We start from the raw sequence: 24,946 nt of genomic DNA on the forward strand, positions 1-24,946 counted from the left end.
ATGTCAAACTTAGAGGAGCTATCGGTCGGGTCGGGTCCGGATACTATTATATTTTGACCCGTACCCTAAAAGTGTTCGGGTCCGAATTTTGATCCATACACTATCTGTTTCAATTCGGGTCGGGTCCGGATCCGGATCCGGATACCTATCTACCCGTAGATATTTCGGATCCAGTCTTTCGGTTCCGGGTAGATAGATACCCATAACTTGTTTGTAGATTATCGGGTCCGGTTCGGATACGGGGCAGTTCCGGATCTGGAGCGGGTATATGTCACAAAAAAATCAGGAGGATGGAGAGAAAATAACTTTTGAAAATAAAAATATTGAAGAAGAGATAATTTTTAAAAAGTAAGATATTAGAGATGACGATTTCTTTTTCTATGGTTCAAAAAATCTATAAATGAAATATTAATAATTTGTAGAAAGGACATATCAATGAGAGCAATAAATTTTCATTATTATGCAGAGGATATCAAGGAAAATATTGACGGATGTATTCATAGTAATAAATTTCATTTAAACAATTAATGCAGCTGTTATGGAAGAAATAAATTTGGCATCCATCTATGTGTATAAACATAGCGAATATGTGACTGCATTCTATTTTCTTACATTAAAAAAAGTACTGGGCTCACCACGGCTTATGCAAAAATTGATATGCAAAGTTGTATTTTTATATATTAATAGTTATTAATATATGTTTTATCGAGTATTTATACGGGTATCGGGTCGGATAATTAAATGAAACTCATATCCTACCCATTACAGTATCGGCTCCGGTTCGGATCCGGGTTGGATATTAAATTATTAATTTTGTAACTATACCCATAATTTAACCGGTTATATTTTTTTAAACCATACCCTATCCAAATTAATCAGATCCGGATTGGTTCTGGGTCGGATCCGATTCGGTTCTGGATCGGATCCAGGTAATCGGGTAAAAGTAGCACCTCTGGTCAAACTTCTCAAGTTTATCCTATAATTTGAGAAACTATGAAAATTTTGAAACATTTAGTGCATTTTTTGTGTCAGGACTCGGAAGATTTAGTTTCTTCATGAAGTTTTCGTACATTATGTATCATTTTTTTTGTTATAACAGAAATGTTTTTTTTGTCAGTAATGCATAATCTTGTTATCAAGTTTTCAGGTTTCATATTCTAATTTTAAAATATACCCAATTTTATAACATTTTGATTCATTTTTGTATTAGATCTTTAGTTAATTTGACTTGTGTTTCAGTTTTCAAATGTTTAGTCTATAAAAAAAATTAGTTAAATATCAAACTGAATTGCTTTTTGAAAATCGTCATATTTTACTGTTGATATTCTGATTGGACCTGTGTTAATCTTTCATTTATTTGGGCATGTTTTGTTTTCTAGATCTTCTGTAACTTAATTACTATAACTCGTATATCAAAAACCGGTTTAGTTATATTAGAAGTACCCAACTTATTTTTTTTAGGACATCATGACACTATATTTTTCATGTTCCAATAATGTAAATAAAAAATAAATCCAAACTATATATTTATTTTGTTATACGTAAAGAGGAATATTTGTAAGGATAATATATATTAAGCTTTGCAGCTACTTTATTATACTTTGTTTTCTTAATTTTTATATTTCTTGGCAATGTTTCCGAACAGGCTGCAAATAGATGCAAAAGATAATATTTTGTAGCTTCATGCATGTTTCCGAAGTTATATTAATTCATGCGATTTAAAATATCGACACGTATAAATTAACTTAATGGTTACCATCAATTGTTCAATTTTTTTAACATGAGACAGAATTTTTGAAAAGTTGAGCAATCAATATTACCAACGTTTGGCTTGGACCTCACTAAAAATGTTAAACAACAAGAATGAGACACTTTTCGCGAGGATAAAAAAGTGACTTTTTGCGATGGACTACTCTCATTGTTCAGCTTTTTCTTTTTGCGACGAACGACCGTCATAAATGCATTTTTTTCCTCACAAAAAGTGTCTACTTTGTTGTAGTTGCCACTAGAATTGATTTATAAAGTGGTAGTAGTTTCTCATGTCTTAACAACTAGTTCAAGAATGATCGAGGTTCAAAAAGTACCTGTATATATGTAAAAGGGACCTATATTATGATAAGGCCATGTTATACAGTATCCGTGAATATATTCTCGTGGGTATCGTTGCGAATACTCATATCGGTAATATCGATACACTCAGTAAAAGCATTTTTCTGTTGGTGTATCCCTGCAGATAGTCACTTTCTACTTTCGCGAATACTGTTCCATTTATATATGTATTCTTCATCCTAGTTAGTATTAATTTTGTGTAGTAATGGTTGGAACTTAAGCTATTGAATTATTTAATATCTAAAAATGACTTCTTCATTCTGATTTCAAACATGCGACCTTTCACAAAAAAATATTATCTTTGCCACTAGATCAAATGTTGATTCTTTTATTAATCCTAGTCTTATTTACAATCTAACATGAACATATATTTGTTGATAATTAATTACCTAAATAATTGCTGTACTGCAAATAAATAAGTTGGTATTTATGTAATTTACCTATACCAATTTTTCTTTTTTCAGGTAGCAGACAAAATGCTTATAAGATTATTGGATTTATAAAAAAGCAAACGAAAATAACTTTTCAAAATAAATCAACAAAGCAAATTATAAATCATTTTTAACAATCCTTTTAGAAATCCTACAACACAAGATGGAATGTTTTGGCAAGGTCGCCTAACCTAATTGAGAGTGCATTGGGTTTTGCATGATGGAATGTTTAGAGCAAATTAATTAATATAATGAGTTCAGACATAGTACATAGAAATTCGATTAGGTACATAATTAATTTATTATGAAACACATGATAGGACTAAAGCAAAGTCACGGGGGAATATAAATGCTACGGTTTTGGTCTGGCATGTAGTGTATCGGTTGCTTTAAATAATTCTGATACACAGAAGCTAGCTAGCATGAATCGACAAAGGCATCGATATCTATAATCTGAATCAAGGGGAAAATGAACTGCAATCAGCCATGTAACGACATCAATATGTAAAAGAAAACATTCTGATCGAATTTTTGCATGTGGAATAAGAAAATTTAATTAATTAACAAGATTGGTTATTTTGCCGCCAAAACAATGTACGGTCAATAATTACAAGTGCACTACATTGTAAATAAATACTTAATTTAATTAGTACATGATTTTAAATTAATTCCGCAGATCCACTTCAGGGATAGAACTAGAAAATTTAGATCTAAGAGCTGAAACGTAAAATGTATAATATGTGATCATCGGAATTTGTTATCAAGTATATATATCTTAGCAAATTAAGTCTATGAGCTGCGGTTACAATATGTCGTACACAAAGGTAGATATAAACTTAATTTGCTATTTATTTACATTTTAAATTTTAAATTACTACTTATTAAGGAACTTAAATGATCCTATAAATTATTATAAATCACGAAGTATAAGTCACATTTTTTATAACTGATCAGTGACAATTGAATGTAACGTTTAGTCTCTCGTTATATATACTAAACATATCACATGTTCAAGAAGTGGCAAAATGAAATGTTTACTGTACCAATAACCCACAAGTGGCATGACAAAAAGAGAAGTATTATGTTAGTCAAAATTTTCATTTGACAAACCTATATAAGAAGGCCGCAAATTTAAAAATCTGTATGTGCTCAAATCTGACTAAATATCAAGGTTCTAAATAGCGATTATAGCGGCATAGCGGGGAGACAAAAAAAAAAAGCTATTGCGAATAGCGTAGCTATAGCGGAAGCTATCACACATAGCGATTTTTCCTTTTCAAACTTTATATTCTATATTTCTACTAATTATCAACATAATCAATATTAGAGAATTTACGTAACAACTAAATGACAACTAATCTAAGTCTATACTTTTTTATCAATTACGCAAATAAGAAGAAAAAAAATCTAAAAAGTAACATTATTTAATAGTTTATATTTCATGGTATTACATATTATAATAGACAAAGAGCAATTAATTTTATAAGATAAATGAAGTCAATATACATATTTAAACATTTTATAATTATAATAATAATCAAAATCAGCTTTCAATTAAAACGAACGATAATAATTTTACAAATGAATACTATAAAAAGAGTAATCAAAATGAAGAATTAGTATTTGAATATTTCTCGATATAAAATGATAGAATAAATCACAAATAAAAATAGAAGCATATAGTTTGGTTTAGTATACTTATCGTAGAAGACCATATAGCATTAGAAATAAGAATAGAAGTACAAAAGTCCATATAAATTGCAAAAAAAAAACTATGTAGCATAGTGGTAGCTATAGCGGGTCTTATATAGCGGTAATAGCGGTCAGCTATTATAGCTATAGCGGTCGTAGCTGAGTTAGCGCAATTTTATCTCATAGCTTAGCGTTTATGATCCGGAAAAGCTATAGCGTAGCTATAGCGCCGCCATAGCTAGCTATTTAGAACCCTGCTAAATATTAAACATGACTTACCAAATCATGCACATATAAATAGGGGTGTTCAAACGGTTCGGTTTAATAGGTTTTGGACGCAACCGAATTAGTTCAGTTTAAACGGTTCGGTTATTTTGGTTTATTGGATCGGTTCGGTTGGCTTTTCAAAACCGAATTACAACTTTGATTCAGTTTGAAAATTTTCAAAACTGAAATAACCGAACCGACCGAACTTTCATATAATATGAATTTGATCGGAACCACCCCGGTTAATTTTTTAATACTCCGATTTATTTCTTAATCAATTGCTTTATATACTTGGTTTATTTCTTAATACTCTGGTTTATTTCTTAATATACTTCGGTTTATTATAAATCAATTGTTTTAAATAAAAAAATTAATATATTTCGGTTTGAACCAAACAAACCAAACAAACCGAAATAAAACTTCGGTTCGGTTCGGTTCTATTTTTAAAACTGAATTATAACTTTGGTTTGCCAAGTTCAATTCGGTTTCAACCGAACCGAACCGATGAACACCCCTACATATAAACATATCACTTAATTTTGCGTAAATTCTTTCACTACCATATAAACATATCAACCGAACCGAACCGATGAACACCCCTACATATAAACATATCACTTAATTTTGCTAATTTTGGAGGCATCTTTTAAGCTAATAAGAGGTGTCACCTAGCTATACGTTAATATTAACACTATTTCATCAGACATCTCCACAATATCGGAAGTACTAAAGTACATTAATATCTTGATATATTGGAAGTTATTAAATTCGAACAATAAATTACTTAACGGTCATATATTTATTGAATACAGTGTCTTAAAATAGTACATTTAGGTTGTTTAAAAATCCAATTTAATATTTAATTATATGTTAGATATATAAGGCTCAACGAAAGCGAATTTAGCAAAATAAAAAATAGAATATAGAACAAAAATGAAGATTTGACAGTATAAAGAAGGAATGTTGAAAGCATTTAGTTGCTCATCTCATCGGAGCTTACACTAGTAAGTCGAACTTTCATCAATTTACACAATATTTGGTGGTTTAGAAGAAGGTAAAATGAGATGCCAAGAAAAAAAAAAAACTTTTCTAGATCTAGTCCAATTAATCTATTGTTTCTGCAAGATTTGTCCACTCGAATTCCTCACCTCGGCTTCTAGCGTCATATCGGGCAAAATCATATTTCATCTTTTCTTTTTAATGATTGGAGAGAGATTTTGATTAGAGCCTAAAGCAGACTTGAAACATATAATTTTGGTGTCATTTATAATTGCAGAATTATGACCTGTAGCAAGTTTCACATGAGATCTAATTGGTGAAAAATAAAATTATGACAAATTCAGTTTTTTTTTTTAAGTAAATGGTCCATAAATAATATGCAGTAGATTGATTATATTTATTTATTTGAAAAACTAGCTAGGGAGACCAGCGTCCAAGTTTATTTTTGAAAAAGGTTTAATTTTTTTTTCATTTTTTTCAATTCTTGCTGAAAATCAATATTTGCATGAAATTAATTATGAAAAGTAATACTTTAAATAAATCATTTAATTTAAATAATGCCAGAGGTTAAAAGTGTAGCAGCATTCCTCACGTGTGCTTTGTCCATTATTCATATACATTTTTCAGGTCACTGTTGTGTTATTTGTCATATGCATATATTGTCATAAAAAATCAGAACCTGCACTACTGACTTAATTAATATTTTTATTTATTATTTTTCAAGCTATAATCAATACAATTGATCTTAAGTTGCCAAATATATATTTGTTTAATTATTTATTTATGCACATCACATAACTTTGTGCTATATTGCTCATGGATTGACGGTGCATGCATGTTTGACACAAGAAAGGCTTATATGGGATAATAAATGGGAGCTGTTTGGGAAATTATTTTGAAGATATACATATAAATAAAAAAATGAGTAATTATTTTTTCCATTTAAAATTAAAACAGTAAAAATAACCTCTTTTTGTAAATTTACATTTGGCAGTGACAGAGAACAATTAGACGACAAGTGCCCTTATACCTCTTTAATTACAGTCCGTTTGGACTCAGTTGGTAGAGGGGCTGGATTTTTGTCTCCTCCTCTACACAAACCGACATCAAACAGCATATATATGCACCAAGGATATCATGTTCTTCTGTAACATTAGTCTCACTGGCGTTTCATATAACTGCACCTTTAAATACATCATAAACCATGCATATAATCCATGTTTAGTTGTAGGTTAAAGTTACGATGAAATAAGTTTCTTATTTTATGTTATGATCGATGGTATAAGATACTCTTGTTTGATTGTGGGTTAAAATTAAGTCACGAGTTAAATTAATTAATTGTTAAATTATATGTTGTTATATTTTATCGTTGAATTAAAAAATTACAAAAGAAATTTAGAACACAAGAACTAATATTCGAAGGTTTTTAAAAGTAATATTATATAATTTAAAATGCAATAGTAATTAATTTAGAAAGTTAAATGACAAATAAATTGTCCATAACATACAAATGCTAATACAAATAAGTTGTCCATCACATATTATATAATTTCAGAAGAAGAAAAATGCAGCATAAGTTATGCAACATAAATAGGTGGATTAATTCATGACGGCACAAGTGATTTCTTATGCTATACTATTTCATCACACTTTATTCATATTGAGCAGCATACGATAGCGTAAGTAATTTTTTATGTTATACTATTCCATTACACTTTATTCATATTTAACAATATAAGTACTGAATAAGGTACTTATTTAAGTCATAACTTATGCCACAACTATATATGATCATAAGTAGTTACACGAGCAAGTGCCACAAAGATTGCAAAATGAATGAGGGGAGATTGGGGCAAAGGTACGGTGCACGTGTAGGCCCCCACCCGTCTCCACACATAACAACAAGCCACCCTGCGTGAGCCCCCCACCCCCTCTCTCTCTCTAGTTGTTTGTGTATAGAAATCAGGAGAATTTATACAGAAAAAAGAAATCAAAAGCTAGAGAGAGAAATAGAATCGACTGATAAAGGACTCGAACGAAGACCCATGACAACCCTTGGTTTCTAATCTTCAACGAGGTATATAGGGAGAACGAGAGAGAGAAGAGTGGGTGTAAACAAAGCAACAAAGTCTCTTTTGGATCTGTTAGGGTTATTTCATACTCTCTTTTACTATGTCTATTTTATTAAAAATTAATTACTATATTTGTTCTCTTCTCTCTTTCTCTCTCAGCTCTTCATCCCTTTCTTCTTGTATCTGAGCAAAACCTCTTTTGTTCTGTTGTATCTTTGGAGTGTTTCTCTTAGGTCTGTTTTGTTATCACCAGAGATTACCAGATCGATCCATACTTGCTCCCCTTTTTAGTATTTGGTATATCTCTTGTCTTTTAATCAGAAATTCGAAACCTAACAATACAGAGATTTTTTCTTCTCAGATAAATACATAAGTTTCATGTTTTCTTCTGAGAATACCCATCTCATCTGATTTTGACTTCCCCAAAACAACAGTTTATTTTTTTTAGCAGGAAGAGAACAAAGAGAAGAAGAGAAAAATAAAAGCAAAGACAAGGCCAAGAAAGAAAGAAATTGAAAGAGAAAGGAGTGGAAACTAATATATAAAATATTTCAGGTTTGCTTCATAAATGATGGCCGCTGCTTCTTCAACGCCCTTTTTCGGAATTAGTGGAGACGATGATCGCCATGCTCCGATGCCGCAACCGCCTCCAGCTCAGCTGCCAGCATCAGTTCCAGCCGCATCGACTCCTGCTAGTGGATCCCAAGCAACAGCTGCACCTCAGAAAAAGAAGAGGAACATGCCAGGAAATCCATGCAAGTTTCTATTCTAAGAATTTGATTTTGTTTTTCCTATTCAAAAATAATCAAACTCAGGGTTATCTTAAATTTTGATAAATAAATGTTTTTTCCATAAGTACTTTATTGGTTCTCACTTGATTGCTATACTTCGTATAATACTTATTTTGATGCAAATCTTCTCATGAATATATATTAATCTGATTTTATAAAAGAAACGTTGGAGATTTATATGTAAATTGACTCAACTGATTATTTTTAATCGTTTTACTTCGCTTTTTGGTGCAAATCAACTGAAAAAAAAAATCAATCATCTCTTATTCTTTCGATTTTTGTTACTATGATACAGAAGGCTTGAATAATTATTACCTTGTATACATGCATCACACAAGTTTTGATCTTCGTTTTGTATCCTTATTAAAATCCATATTTTCCAATATTTTGAGCGTTCTTAAACAAGAAGTTTCAGATTTCCAATACTATTTGGTTAATATATATAAAAATTTTCAATACAAAAGAATTTATAATTAACGGCTAGCAGCTGTATTTCTGGGTGTGACAAGATAAATTCATTAATCACATCCATTTCTTATCCTCTTGCTTTCATTGCATGTACAATATCCTCTCTTCCCTTATCACTTCAAAGCACCCACCCACCCACCCCCCCACACACACTCAAAGTGAAGTTGGAAAAAACACAATTCGTTATAGGTCTTAATTTTCTGTACATTTACAATAAAATTTCCCAAACTCAAGAACCCAGTAACTGATCCAATAAAACATATATACATGCAGATCCTGATGCTGAGGTAATTGCACTCTCACCAAGAACACTCATGGCCACAAACCGGTTTGTTTGCGAGGTATGCGGGAAGGGATTCCAGCGTGAGCAAAACCTCCAACTCCACCGCAGGGGCCACAACCTGCCATGGAAGCTTAAACAAAAGAACCCAAAGGAGGCAACCAAAAGGCGCGTTTATTTGTGCCCTGAGCCAAGCTGTGTGCACCATGACGCATCTCGTGCATTGGGCGACTTGACTGGCATCAAGAAGCACTACTGCCGCAAGCATGGTGAGAAGAAGTGGAAATGCGAGAAGTGTTCAAAGAAGTATGCGGTGCAGTCCGACTGGAAGGCGCATTCGAAAACCTGTGGGACCCGTGAGTATCGTTGCGATTGTGGTACCCTCTTCTCAAGGTATTTCTATTTGCTCATCTACTGTTGCAATTAGTGAAACATAGTTAAAAGTTCAGTTATCAATTTACGATTACTATGGGGAATACCTGGAATTTGCATTTAGTTTACTTCTTGTCAATGCTATTTTACATAAATTTTTAAGTAAAAGAAAGAGGTATGTTTTTTTTTGAAATTGCACTAAATTTAGCATCATCATTGCACTTCTATCAGCCTCAATGAAAAAATGATGTTATATATATATATTGCACTTGAATTATGCAGAGTTGAAAGGAAAGTTATTAAGCAGGACGTATAGCCTAGTTATACTAATTCATATCTAATGTAGAATAAAATATTAGAAGAATTATATGAATATATCCTATGGAGGAATGTCATCATCTTTCAAAGAACATTAATTTATTTGCGGGGCAAGACTTCTTTGCCAATGACACTATAAAATTTTAGAATGCTATCGATAGGTCAGGATTATTAATAAACAAGAAGTAACCTAATACCACTAAGTCACTTTTGGTGCAATTCGTAAAAGAGGCAATGGCGTGTGGGGGGCAAATCAAATCAATCCAATCTATGTAAAAATATCTGTTTGTTCTATCCATCATTGGGCCATCATGTTTTCATTATATAGGGGGGCATGGGTTTCCGGGCAGTCATTGATTCATGCATGATTATTAGGGTTCCTTTTTGTTTGTTTGAGCTAGGGTTTGGGTTTAGGATGAGGTCTGATTTGATTGGACTGGAATTGTTTGGCTTGGATTCCTTTTGTTTGTGCTTCCAGAGGAGATGCTCATTACTTACCCACCTCTCCATTGGTATCTTAAATGGATCATGCATGGATGCTTTCAGAGATGGAAGTTCATGACATCTCAAAATATAGTAACATATATACTTGTAAACATTAACCAACACAAAAAACAATATATAAATATAATTAGTAGCTAGCATCTTCCTTGTTAATGTATATATATGAATAAGATCATATATAGTTGTACACAATAGGAATCCAATTCTTCATCAAAAGCAAAAGCATATATATAGCTAGTGCTTCCAGTCTCCATTTAGTAGAGTGTCTGAGAGTTATCTTCCCTAAGAGGCAAAAAGTGGAAAGTGGTCAGTGTGAGAGAGCAGCTATGCTTCCACGTGAAGGCTTTCTGAAGTAACTGAAACAGCGAAAGAGCTAGCGAGGTCATTACGGTTTCACAGAAAGGCCTTCATCTTTTTCTCCTAGGAACCAACGCTTCCTTGCGGTTTTAACCCCTTTCATTCCACTAATATATATTCTGTTTCCATTTGGCTCCATCTCCTCTAGAATTATCACAATGGAATTTTATTAATAGGCATGATAGAAATTCCAGGTTTTCTTTTTTAAACAGTTCAACTTGACCCTAATAAATGAAACACATGTAATAAATATGTATTATACATAACAATACATGATGTACGTACAAAACTTTTGAGGGCTCAATATGAACAATATTAGAACAATAAACTCACAAAATACTCCATTGTTTCCACTAATAAAAATATTAAAATATTAAAAATATTCAATAGCATCATTGATTATCTCATGATTATGGCTAGCTACTAAAATGTAACCCCCAATTAATATTTTAGAAATAACGAGTAATATATAACCGAGTATTCAAATGCTTCTATTTTCATTTCTCCATCTTGATTCTAAACAATAATTTTTTTTAACTCGAATAAAAAATTCTAAATACAATCTATGTTACTTTCTTTACATGCACTAAAAGTACATTTTATCTTTATTGGGTAAAAATTAGAACTTGTCCAACTTAATGGGTTTTTATACAAGCTAGTTCGTAATATAATTAAAAAACTATGTCAAAATGTTATGACTTTTATCTGTGCATAATAAAAGTGACATAGATAATATTTAATGATACTTATATTTAAATTTTGAATTTCGAGTTATGAAAGTTTATTATAATGAATGCATAGCAGAGGCACAATAATTTGAGACAATGGAATACTCATCTTTTTAGTGGCATTTTACTATATATATATATTGTTGTAGTTATGTTGTTTATTCCTATTATATATATATATATATATATATCTCAACGAGGAGGGTTCGAATGCACTATCATTTGGTGCTCCAATATGCTCCACGTTCTTTCTCTCCATTTTTAAAGTCCGAACAGTCGATCCGAACTGCTCAACATAATCTTTATAATAAAATATGCTTGGAGACCAAATTTTATATTTTTTAGAATTTGTTTACTATTTTTTTAGATAGGTACAATATGACTTTATCGGATGGTCTATAATCTCCTTAAAAATGTGATTTTGTATCTATCTTAAAAAATAGTAAAAAAATTCTAAAAAATATAAAATTTGGTCTCCAAGCATATTTTATTATAAATATCATGTTGAGCGGTTTGGATCGACTATTCAAACTTTGAAATTGGAGATAAGAGATGTGGAGTATATTGGAGCATCAAAATGACGGTGCATTTGAACCCTCTTCATCTCAGCATGCATCTTGAGATTATTATTAACATATTCACCGAAAGTATTTTTCCAATAATTAAATAGCTCTCAAAATAAAACAAACTTTTATATATATTGACTTCTTGTAAACAAATATTATATATGCACAGTAATATTTCCAAAAATAAATAAATCTGTTACTCGAATAATCTCCCTCCACAAATCTAAATGATTAAAATTAGGAATTCTACGGGTAACAATTCTACAGAAGTTGAATCCTATATATATACACACACACTCACAAGTCCCCTCCTCTCTCTCTCTCTCTCTCTCTCTAGTTCACGTGCTGGCATGTAGAGTACAAGCCTTGGAACCTTTTGTTCTCTTGTGGTTGTTACCTTGTGGGGAAAATGAGCATCTAAATTACTTACTGCACATGGCGACGTACACAGAATGTGGCAATATCTATGGTGGATATGTAAAAATAAATAAAATGCACAGTTTCCTTGGTTTTGGAAATAAAATGTTCTCGTTTGTTTCTTGTCCGTATAGATTTGTGAGTTTGGGCGATACGTGAAGGAATGTTTCTTGGCGCCATTGGATTTTTAAACTGCATGTGTTTTCATATATACTCTCTCTCATACATGTAGCCAAATTTTGTCTTAGCATTTATTGCTAGCAATAGTTAAACTACCGTGCTAACTGTCTAAGTTTTTTATTTTTTTTAAATTACTGACCTGGTTGACCAAGGCGCCACTTTTGGTATTTAAAGAGAGAAACTATACGACGGAAAGAAATGCGGAAGTTTATATTTTTAGTGCATATATTATATATAACTTCTTTATGAGGCTCTTTATAAGTAGTGAATTTAATTTATTCTAACTTTAACCGTTTCTAATATAAGAAGAAAATGCCATAATAAAACTAACTTCTTATTCAATTTTACCTAAAGGTAGTTCTATGTTGTGTTCTTATTTAAATAATTAGTACCTATAAGTACATTAATTTATGAATACACAAATCGGAATATTTATGATAAAAGAGATTTTTTTTTAATATAATTAAGCTCAATATGATGTCACCATGAAATAAAATCTAAAGAATACTTATGTTAATTAGTTTCTTAATTTACCTTTTTTTGGGGTGATTGTACGTAAACATTTCACATTATATATTTATGTCCATTTGATTAAATAATAAATGCAGTGTACTGGAAACTTTCTGCAAGCTTGTCTTAATTCCTTTAAATACAACTATTGAAGGTATATATAATAAATTAAAAAAGGTTTTTCAAGTGTTACTATTCCAGAAATTTAAGGTTGCTTTAGTTTTATATATTCTATTAAAAATGTGATTTAGCATCGATTGTTTGACCCAGCAATATAACTTCAAGTAAGAGTTACTTTTGGCTATTAATGACATAAAGGAAAACTAGAAGATTTACTAGTATACTTAATTTTTTTTTTAAGAAAAATATATTCCGATGAAATTACATTGATTTACTCTCTTGTCATACAATGATAAGGATTTTGGGCCTTGGGCACCCAAAAAAAAAAAATTCAAATAATGTTTCACACGGTCCAACATATAGTGATGACGATATTATCTCCATTGCATAGTCAAAATTATTAGTTTTGAAATGAAACAAAATACATTTGTAAAATGCCTGTTTATTACCCACAAAGCATTCAAATAAAATACTTTAAGAAATTTTAAAGGTATACAATTGTACAGTATATTCAGTCAACCATTTTTCTTTGTAACAAGATTCTTTTCTTACTTCTTTATCAGGAAGGTACATTACCATTTCAATCACCAATTCACCATCATCGATGACTTTTTCTCTCAATCAATCTTTTCAAATAGCAAATTTTTTGTTTCATAAATAATGAACTCCTCCTTTGACAGTCATAAAGCACTTCACATTATCTATCTTCACCAATTATTTCTTCCTTTCTGATCAACAATGCAGGAGGGACAGCTTTATAACTCACCGGGCCTTTTGTGATGCATTGGCACAAGAAAGTGCAAGACTACCCCCACCTCTTTCCTCCATCACTGGTGGTGTGGGCCCCGGCAGCAGTCACTTATACGGTGGCATAGGAAACAACATGAACTTAGGTCTTAACTCTCAACTCCCCTCTCTGATGCAAGACAACCAACAACACCCTTCTGCTGATCTCCTTCGCTTAGGTGGTGCCGGTACTTCGCACTTCAACCCTTCACCTTTCTATCTTGGTGGCGGTAGCTCAGCAAATGATTTCAGTGAAGAGCAATTCCAAAGCAAGCCCACCCCTCATTTCCAAGGACATGGCATGATGCAAGTGCAACTCTCTCATGAGCAGCACCAGGCAACCAATGCCGCACCGTCAACTTCGGCTGCAAGTGCAACTAACGCTCTTTTCAATTTTGGTTTTTTCTCTGGCAACACTGCTAGCACTGGCAATCAAACTAACGCTCACATGCTTTTCCCGGAGCAAAGCACCGAGTTCATGGGGTATTCTAACATGTATAACAACCAGGTACAAAACGAGCCTTCGCTTGCATCAGCTCAGATGTCGGCTACTGCACTGCTTCAGAAGGCTGCGCAGATGGGCGCTACAGCAAGCAATGGTACCACAAACTCTTTGTTAAGAGGTCTTGGAAGCACCTTCTCGAATGGTGGAAACAAGGCGCCTACCGGTGCAAATACATTCCCTAGGGGTGAGCAGAGCGGAAACCAGTTCAACGACCTCATGAATTCGCTCGCAAGTGGAACTGCAGGAGGTGTTTTCGGTTCAAGGCAAGAGCAGGAGGGTTTTGGAGCGATGACAAGGGATTTTCTTGGTGTTGGAAATGTGATGAGGGGAATTGGCAGAGGCGCCATGGGAGTTGCTCATGGAGAGCTCGAACAGAGGCGCAGCAGTGGCATTGACATGGCAGCATTGGACCCCAGATGAAATAGTTTGAATAGTTAAGTGTAAATCCAGACGGTGCAAATGGGAGAAATTAAATATAACAATCATGCTGTCAAAAGGAGAAACCTGTCATTGTGCAACCAAGCGTCTCTTAGGTACCTTATGCCTTTGGGTAGTGTTCTTTCAATTTTTATTTTCCTGTTCGTTTGTAGGAGCTAAGCTGTGTCTGAAAAACTTTGGTACCTTGCGTCTGATGTAGCCTTGTTCGTTTTGCTCCCCTTGTTTGTTTTTTGTTTTCTCTTTTTCGTGACAATCTTTGTTGAACTGTTCTCTAGTTATGGAATAATAATGAAAAAAAAAAAGATAGTGTAGTATGATGAGGCTCCTGTGATATTATATCTGCGTTTAACAGATAGAAATTCCAATCATGCATGCTGAAACCTCATCTTTGAATAATCGAAATTGTGTTGCAATTTACCTTTATGCAATATATGCATGTCTAGCTAATGTATAAAAGAATCTATCCAGCAAATTGCGGTTGTCTTCGTGCGTTTTCTATTCTTTCGTTGTATATATATTATATAGGCAGCTTTCTCTTTGTTCAAGTCGTTGCAGGGTTTTATAAAAGGTGTACAGCCTTTTTAATTTGCAAAGCTGATGTAAATTATACAGTTGTAAATTAGACAAACCATTCAAGCTGGCATTGGTACAGTCATTGCTTAGGGTTCTGCATCTCTCTCTCTCACTTTGAAACCTTGACCGTTGGCAGTGTCTGACAAGTATCTCCGTCTCTCTCTCTCTTCTCCTTCGTTCTGTCATGCAAACAAGACCGCACATAGAAGGATATATCTAGCTAGTATACAAGCTTTTGTGTCTTTCTATGGGTGCTTGAGAGCGATCAGACAGATGTAGACAAGATTGCGTGCATGTGCGTGCTGATGAGCAAAGGAGAACGAGAGAGAGCTAGATAGAGAGCCAGGCTGCAGGAGCAAGTTTTTTCATAGAAGTGAAAACGTAACAATCAGTATTTTTTATTTAGGTTATGTCATTGTCAAGAGGATCGAAAAGCTCAAAATGTAATACTTTTTGTATCAATATGGCCAACATCTATGTATATATGATGTGCACAATACGATTATTTACAAAGTACTCTTAGCAAAATAGATTTACCATATATTTTTGTTTCAAATATTCGACAGAAAAAATATGAGAATGCCGTATTTTTTAAAATTCAACATTTGAGTTGTGGGCAGGATTACAATGTAAGTAGCTTGTTGCATTCTAACAGTAACAGAAGTACATTACCATATGGATATATTGTTGAGGTTAAAGGTCAAATAATTATATCTTATATATCTAGAGATCAAATGCTTAAATCTCATCTAGAAATCAAACAATTACATTACGGGAAAGAAAAAACGTACAGCTCTCCACTTTTATTCTAAGGACTGTCCTATGTCGAAGTTGACTGATAATTATAAATCTTAAATGCAGAACATATATATTACCTAATTTCATAATGTTTTTCATGGAATATCTAATCTCTTGATAGAGTAACAACAATCTCTGTGAGCATGAGGCAAGACTTTAATGGCAAAATCAGCTAGTCCCTTCTTGATCGCTCGTATGTCGTATATTTGTGGAATTGGCTTTTCAAGACAACAAGACTTAGTCCTTGAGAAATCATTTCCAACATTCTTGATTGATTTCTTCTCTATGTTCTTTAATGGTGAAAGAAGAAGAAGATAAGACTCACAGATCTGTCTAAAATAACTGATGTTTTGAATTTATGATTTGTTAGTGTCTTGTGCCTTAGTACCAATCCATATGCATAGGGAACACATCCAACACCATGTATGCAGCCGCACAAACAGCTATACGCATCTACAAAATCGTATTTCCCTAAATAACCAACTTTCCTGAATAATGAACAATGATTTTCTGCGGCCACACAAGAGCCGCACACATGGCTGCACTAGGCTCTGACTCCAGTAGTCCAGCCAACTCAATATGGAAAGCAATTCTTCGTAGTTACAAATGTCAGAATCAATCCATTAATAATTTAATATTTACTTAAATTGTTATACATATTTATGGACCACACCCTAATAAATATATAAATATCCAAATATTTTGTTTCATATTAAATAACTTAATTAGGACAACCATATATTACTTATTATACAATTCATAATTATATTACATAAATGCTCAAGCTTATGATCCAACACATATACATCAGCTGTCACATCAATTTTTAACCTTCACATAGGATTAACCGAAATGAATATCAAATCTGAAGTTCAGTAGCAAAGACAATTAATACTCACCATGAGACCATGTGAAAGGTTAAAGGTTTGGAATCGAACAAAAAATATCTTATAGCTTATAAGTATTAATAAGTTGGTTGATTTAACTCCTAAAAAAAAAAATAGTTGAATCAGGATTGCCCGGCCGGAAGGACATTTCATTTCGATAATATTAAACAATATATAAATGATTGGATTTTACCTCCAAATGTCTTACCAAATCAATATTATTGGAATCCTGAAGACGAACAACCGTACCACAACCGATTCAAATTAACTAGCACCAAAACCACAATCCAATACCACAAGTCAGGTTTATAATTCAATTTCACCAACAAGTATTTCAAGCAATATTAGCACGAGAATGGATGTATATATATATATATATATAGAGCTGGGCTACGGTGAGTTGCGCAGTAAAGCGACTATTTTACTTCACGCTCATATTTTGTGATTTTAAAGTTCAAAACGTAGATCCGAACCGTTCATCTTGTTCTCCATATTGAAATGTGCTTGGAGACCAAATTTTACATTTTTTGGAATTTTTTTACTATTTATTAAGCAATTTTGAATGCCGCTGATCTGAGGGTTCACAAAATTTTACTGTTTTTTTACTGTTCACAGCAAAACAGCAGTTTTAAAAAATGCTTAATAAATAGTAAAAAAATTCCAAAAAAATGTAAAATTTGGTCTCCAAGCACATTTCAATATGGATTAAACATCTAACGGTTCGGATCGGTCGTTTGGGCTTTCAAAATAAAAATACGGCGTGAAGTAGAAACGTGTTTTATTTCGCAACTCACCGTAGCCTATCTCTATATATATATATATATAGTTCCGAAGAGAAATGAATCCTATGAATATATGCAAGGGTGTGATTTAGGATTTTTGTCAGGGAGGGCAAGAAAATAACGAATAGGATTTGAATAGCTAATCGGGTTCAAACTCATTAGCTAAACGGATACTAGATAAAAACAATGTTCTAATTTCTAATTTCCAATGATCTAATTTCTAATTTTCAATACTCTGATTTCTAATACCAATTGTCAATTAAATTCAAGAAATTTATCATAATTTTAACTCTAAATTTAGCATTAATTACAAAACCAAAAGTCTAAAGAGGGACAAATAAAATTTCCGAGACTGACAAAGTCGATCCAAACTTATAAATTTATATAAAATTTCAAAATCCAGTGAGACCAAAATTTTGTGAGTCTAAGATAAAACAATATTGAGAGAAACGTACAATACAACCGTTAAATGATCTTTGGATCAAAATAGACAAGATTTTTAAGTTTTAACCCTTATGTCAAGAACTTGCCTTTGGTCTAGTGGCAAAGACACATGGCTCTCATGTAGAAGGTCATGGATTCGAAACCCACAAAATAGAGAAATCTTCTATAATATACATAGAAATTTGAAAGTATGCTAGATAGCTTGACTCCCAAACCATGATTTCAAAAAAAAAAAAACACTTATGTACGATCCCAAGGACAATTAAGACATATTCTTGATTGAGAGGAATATGGTGTTTCAGCATATAATGTTTTATTTAGCTTTTGCATGTTATAGTCAGCAAATTAGCCCGTAACTTTTTTATTACTTTTTAACCTGTATGAATTAATTTATCTAGTTAAGGTTATTTGGTTGCAAGTGCATTTTTTGTGCAAATTATATATACAATTATTTTTTATTAATAAATTGTTCTGATTATATATGTATGTATTTTTTATTATTTTGGATTGTGATGTCCCCAACATATATATTCTTGTTATATAAAATTTTCCAATAATAAAGGGGAGCTGGTCGTATATTTACCGGGATGATTAGCTTCCTCCTTTCAAAAACATTAAGGAAGAAGCAAAATAAATTATTGACAAAATTCAATCACTTTTTTTTTTTTTTTTTAAAAAGAGACAAAATTCAATCACACTTTTACGATATTATTTTAAAAATCATCTAAAAGAAAGATTGTTGATGTAAATGAACAAATTTGTCGATGTCAAATATATATAAGTCTCATAATTTTCCTTCGATTACTTTTTTAGGTTTGACATTATGCGTGAATTGAAGGAATAAACTCAAGTTTTTAAAAGTAATTATTAGTCTTGAGAATTATTTGAATCGTTAAATCCACTTTCGAATTGTAAACTTGAGTCTAAAAATTACATGTATTTATTAATTTATTATTCACTAAATTGGAAATTTTCATACTTAGTAAATTAAATCTACATTTTCTTTTAGTGCATTATAACATAGCTAGCGGTGAAGACTTTGGAGGGAGCGCAACAGGAGGCTCTTCTCCGACAAACAGAAACTGGTTTACCGATTCATAAATAATACAACACTTGAGATTTTAATAAATGGAGGGCATATATTCAATTGGAGCCGAATGCAGGTTGTGGTTAGGAGCAAATATAAATCCGAGAAAGGCTCCATTGTATAGTCATGTGGAAGCTAGATTTATAATTTTCAATTATAATTATTTAAATATTATTTTTTATCAATATATCTGTCAGCTATCGTCGCGAACCATATAAAAAAAATAAATAAAAAAAACATAGCTAGCGGTGGTGCATTAATTGTAACGCACTTAGCCTCGATAGCATGTTTGCACTGTACTTGGTCATGCTACAAAAAACCAACAGTGCATTTGTAACGCACTCCACTATGTTTCCAAGTGCAATAAATAACAAATTTTTTCAGAATCTTTTTGCATCATAATATATTAATTCGTACACAAACGGCTAATTTTAAAAAAATCGGAAATTATATGCCCAATAATTGTTATTGTTGTGTTTACGTTGTACATCATATGCCAGCCATTTTTATTAATACCCTACAAAAAAAAAAATTAAAAACTGCTCCTGTCATCTGTTTTTTTTTTTCAAAACTGATCCGACCGCTAGGCCCACGGGCGGCCCAAAAAACCCACCATATCCCCCCCTCCCCACGGGCGGTCCTCTCTCTTTTTTTTTTTTTTTTTTTAAGATCTTAGTATTTTGATTTAAATAATTTTGTGAAGAAAAGGTTTTCTTTGTTTAGAGTGTATGCCAAAAAATAAGACATTTAATATATTTATAAAGTGATGTCGTAACTCTTTATAACTTTGATTTTATTTGTCAGTTGGATATCACAACTTTAAATATAACACTAATTAAGCTCTAACAGCTGGTTGATCTTCTTCTCTTTTTACGGTTTTTATAATATATGTATAATATATACACATACATATATACATATATACATATATACATACATATATACCCATATACACATATACATATACATATACACATATATATACATATATACAAAAAAAAATTTATAAACTCATTTTTTTTATAATATATGTATATATATAATATACATATATATACATGTATTATATTATATATACATATATATACATGTAGAGTAAGGCTACGCTACTTCGCAAATTAAACGAGGTGTTTTAATTCGCGCTAATATCTCTAGTTTTGAAGTCCAAATAGCCGATCGAAACAACTAGATATTTAATCTATATTAAAATGTGCTTGGATACCAAATTTTACATTTTTTTTAAAATTTTAACTATTTATTAAGATGGTTTGAAAATCGCTGTTTTTTAATGCCTACCGTCGAACGAAAACTTAAACTAAATTTTTAAGGCCCTAAACGACGTTTTTTTTAAATTCTGATGCTTAAAATACCAGGAGATAATCCCTTGGGTGATATTCGCATCTGTTTCCTCTCCCCCTTTTCAAAAAGTCATCATACGCGCAAATCTGACTTTCCTAGCCAAAGTTATGGCTGTTTAAAGTTTTTTCGAAAGCTAAACTTTGGAAATTCATAACTAACTATAAAAAATCCAAATAAATTGAAATTTGTGTCAATTTTGTATATTTTTTAATGCTCTACATGCTGGTGTAATCGCTTTTGCAGTTTGGTCCCTATATCAATCCATACTTGCTGATTTACTAGCAAAGGTCAAATTTGATGTTTTTAGTGCATTGCACTATACCAGCGGCCTTTGCCTAGTGCTTGGCTGCTGAGTTTGGACTTGGTACCATACCAGAGGTCAGTCTAGGGTGCTTGTGCATGGACAGAGGTCTGAAAACGCTATAGCTCCCTATTGAGTGCAGAATTCAGATCCTAGATACCTAAGGTTCAATTATAAAATATGAACCGTTTTCTAACTTGGCACGCATCTTGAAACAAACTCTTATTTTTTCTTAAGACATTGAATTTATTTCGGCTGAGAATTAATCTGGACTGTCTATATAAATTGCACCTCGGGTCCCATAAGATACGGATTATTTGAGTGTGGTGTTCCGGTTTGCTCTTTTATTTTTTTGAGTGGTGATTTGATGAAAGTAAAATGTTGATTTGACAAAAGTTAAAACAATGAGTTGCATATTTGATTCCCATGCACGTATCCTATATAAATCGTAGTAAAGAGTTACGACATTACTTCATAAATATATCAAATGTTTTATTTTTTGGCATACACTCTAAACAAAGAAAAAAATTTCTTCACAAAATTATTTAAATCAAAATACCAAGATGTATAAAAAAAACAGAGAGAGAGAGAGACGACCGCCCGTGGGGGGGTCTGGTGGGTTTTTTGGGTCGCCCGTGGGTTTAGGGTTTAGGGCGGTCCGCGAGTCGTGTGACCCGCCCGTGGGGGGGGCGGTCTGGTGGGTTTTTTGGGCCACCCGTGGGGCTGGCGGTTGGGGCAATTTTGAAAAAAAAAAACAGATGACAGGGGCATTTTTAAAATTAACTTTTTTTTGTAGGGTATTAATAAAAATGGCCGATCATATGCATACTATGACCGAAAATACTGAAAAGAAAAAACATAAACATATATCAACAAATTTTTTTTGAAAAAAAGGCATATAGCCCATTGCATTTGCAATAAGAATTTTTGTACAACACCTCCTGTTTATTAACGCATACCAACATAACACCTCCTACTTAATAGTTCATACTAGAAAGTCAACCAAAATCAGACAATAACCAATTGACCTATTACAATTTAACCTGCCTCGAAGGGCACACAAAATATCAGATATGACCTAAGTAGAAAAAACCATGCTAGACCCACAGCATCAGAAGGACCTACTACTAAGTGTAGTCCATATGCTCTAGTACCTCTAAGCTGAAATAGTATCATCGTCGATCCTACTGAGCTGATCCGGGCCCGCCCATTCGCACTTAATACAATTAAAGCTGCAACTTTTTGATTGTTACATAATGAAAGAATATATGTTAAAACATCCTGAAAAGAGGTCCATGTGTGAAACACCTCCTGAAATTCCCCCATCCAAACCCATATTCTTTTAGCCAACCTGCAAGTGACAAACAAATGATTTACATTCTCGTCAAGTGAACAAAAATGACATTGTGTCGATCCGATCCAACCTTTTTTCCTTAAATGCTTTTTTGGTAAGGATTCTTTTGTTAGCTACCAGCCACATAAATGCCCTAATCTTGAGGATAAAAGAGCATATAAAGATTTAACAGTATACGTATTAGAAGGATCCCATCTCCAAGAGATTTTATCATATGCATGAGTAAATGCAGTGCTACTAATTAAATGCAATACTTCAACCCATTCTATTGCTAAAATTCCTGTCAGAGATCTACGAAATTGCAATACTTGTCCATGAGAAGACAACACCTCACTAACTGAAACCTGTTGTTGGTGGCACAATTCATATAGTTGCAGGTAACTAGTTGACCTTGCTATCCAGTTCTATTTGGTACCATACACTAATTTGACCAATATGTTCTAGTTTTTGGATGTCTTTCCATAAAGGAGAGAAAGGCACTGGCCGATGCGGTGAAAAATACTTATATATAACTACATCTTTCCATAAACTACTATATGAATTATTCTTTAATCGCCACCACCATTTAAAAAGTAGAGCAATATTCATGTGATTGCCAAGCAATGAATAAGAGAGTTGGAGGAATCAATTATAGAATTAATTCAAATCTTATGAGATATCTCAAAAATTTGAGTTGACATATAGAAAATCTGGACCGTTTGAATTTTTACTGCACTAATCTCAAAGAAAAATTGAATACCATTCCGAATAGACCCCGAATTGAATATAATCAAGCTTTAGATAAACTTTCAGTTTATCTCAGAGAATATAGAATTCCAATTGTAGAGTTCAAAAGAGCATGTGTAGAAAATTTCTAATACTGGGCCTAGATTCAAATCAACAAATTAGGTCATGGGCTTAATCTTAAACAATGGGCCCAAATATCATAGCTTTAAGCCCACTGTTTATTTACCATGAGATCGACAGCCCGTATTTTTCGTCCGAATTTTTGCTCGCATTCCCAATTTCGCATCACTCTCTAGTCTCTTCTATGGCTGTTGTCAGTAGCAGCAGCTTTCTCTCGTTCTCTCATGGTGGACTATATGGACGGTGCCATTTCTCCTGTCCCCATAGAGGGAAGGTTTCCTCAGCAGCATTTTTCCACGTGTGCTCGCGAAGTGAGTTACATGCGGCCTCAGTTACGGGTAACTCGGATCTTGTGGAAGTGATTGGGATCGGAAGCTGAAAGGACGCCGTGATAGACTTCTGTTTGAGTTCTAGCTCATTTTCTTCTACTCTTTCTCGACTTCGCTTTTGGTAATTGATTAAATTAGTTGAATTAATCTTATTTATTTTACTGGTAAAAGTCTACAGGTGATATAAAGAGTGGGATGTTATGGCTTGTGAAAAAGATTACCAAATTTTGCTTGACATAATTTTCGAAGCAACTGTTGCCCTGTGTGGATACCAAATTATTTGCATGAAGGATCAGAAATCGACCATGTGCATGCTCCTGATTCAAATTGCAAATCTAGCACCAATTGATTATGTTTATTCATTGCTGCATATCTATTTCAAAATGTTGGTGTATTGTCCCTTGATTATAATATTAATTTCCATTTTCTATGAAATGAATATTTGTTGCAGGACATTGCATATTAAAGATTCTTCTAAAGTGCAGTTGATCCAAAGATGTCATGGAACAGGTACGTGCATTTTACATTTTACATTTTGCCTTTTGCATGCAGAGATATTCATACAATTGTCCACATAAACACATATAGCAATAATGTGATAACCTCTTTGCCTCCTCTCTTTCTACTCTCAGCTCTTAAGACTTGAGCTTTTTCTTTTTTCCAAGAGAAATTGTTCTTCTCAATTTAGTAAGCTTGAGATAGTATAAGTAATTCCTCATAGGTATAATATTTGAATTTTTTTTATAGGCACCAAAAGACTTCTCTCTGGAGACTTTTCCATTTGCGAAGTTTAAATGAACTAATTTAGAGGATTTCAAACTTGGGGCTCTTTACTTTCTCTCAGGGGCGAGGCTATTTTTTTTTTTTTTGGACCGGGCTATATTATAGGCAGGGACGGAGCACAGGGAGGGTCAGCTGCCCCTCTCTGAATTTTCAAAAACAATGCAAAAATCAGGCTAATTTTTGGTCCCTCCCTGGAATTAAAATTGCCTCTCTCTAAAGCCCAATATAATTTCTGCTGAACCCAAAAGATTTTAGTTGAATAAAAATGAGAAATAGATGAAGCCCAACAATTTCTGCTGAAGCTTTTAGTTGCTGCTGAAGCCCAACAATTAAAATAGATGATGCTTTTAGTTGAACTAGTCAAGTGCCCGTGCGTTGCAACGGGAATCGAAATATTATTTTGATCATTTTTTTAAATGTGATTAATTTAAAAATTGATTGCATAATCATATATTAGTTAATAATGAAAACAAACAAGAACTTTAGTATTTCA

General features: G+C 32.7%; 1 protein-coding gene across 4 annotated transcripts; it reads left to right on the plus strand.

Moving 5' to 3' along the window:
- The first annotated feature begins 7,426 nt into the window (after positions 1-7,426).
- Positions 7,427-15,307, plus strand: LOC144546576 (protein indeterminate-domain 4, chloroplastic-like). Of its 4 annotated transcripts, none has more exons than XM_078295130.1 (4): positions 7,427-7,641; positions 8,126-8,325; positions 9,103-9,502; positions 13,926-15,307. In XM_078295130.1, the coding sequence occupies exons 2-4, from the start codon at positions 8,139-8,141 to the stop codon at positions 14,890-14,892; spliced, it is 1,554 nt and encodes a 517-aa protein (XP_078151256.1). In that variant the 5' UTR covers positions 7,427-7,641; positions 8,126-8,138; the 3' UTR covers positions 14,893-15,307. The 4 variants fall into 4 exon arrangements, with proteins under 4 accessions (XP_078151256.1, XP_078151239.1, XP_078151235.1 ...); XM_078295113.1 differs by having other exon boundaries at positions 7,429-7,647; XM_078295109.1 differs by having other exon boundaries at positions 7,430-7,575.
- The last annotated feature ends 9,639 nt before the right edge of the window (positions 15,308-24,946 follow it).

This window comes from Carex rostrata, chromosome 2 (genome assembly GCF_964058835.1).
Source record: "Carex rostrata chromosome 2, lpCarRost1.2, whole genome shotgun sequence".
Lineage (NCBI taxonomy): Eukaryota > Viridiplantae > Streptophyta > Magnoliopsida > Poales > Cyperaceae > Carex > Carex rostrata.

Coding starts and splice junctions, on each gene's coding strand:
- LOC144546576 (XM_078295130.1), top strand. CDS start 8,139: ATGATGGCCGCTGCTTCTTCAACGCCCTTTTTCGGAATTAGTGGAGAC. Junction 8,326..9,102: donor GAACATGCCAGGAAATCCAT/GCAAGTTTCTAT, acceptor ATATACATGCAG/ATCCTGATGCTGAGGTAATT. Junction 9,503..13,925: donor TGTGGTACCCTCTTCTCAAG/GTATTTCTATTT, acceptor TCAACAATGCAG/GAGGGACAGCTTTATAACTC.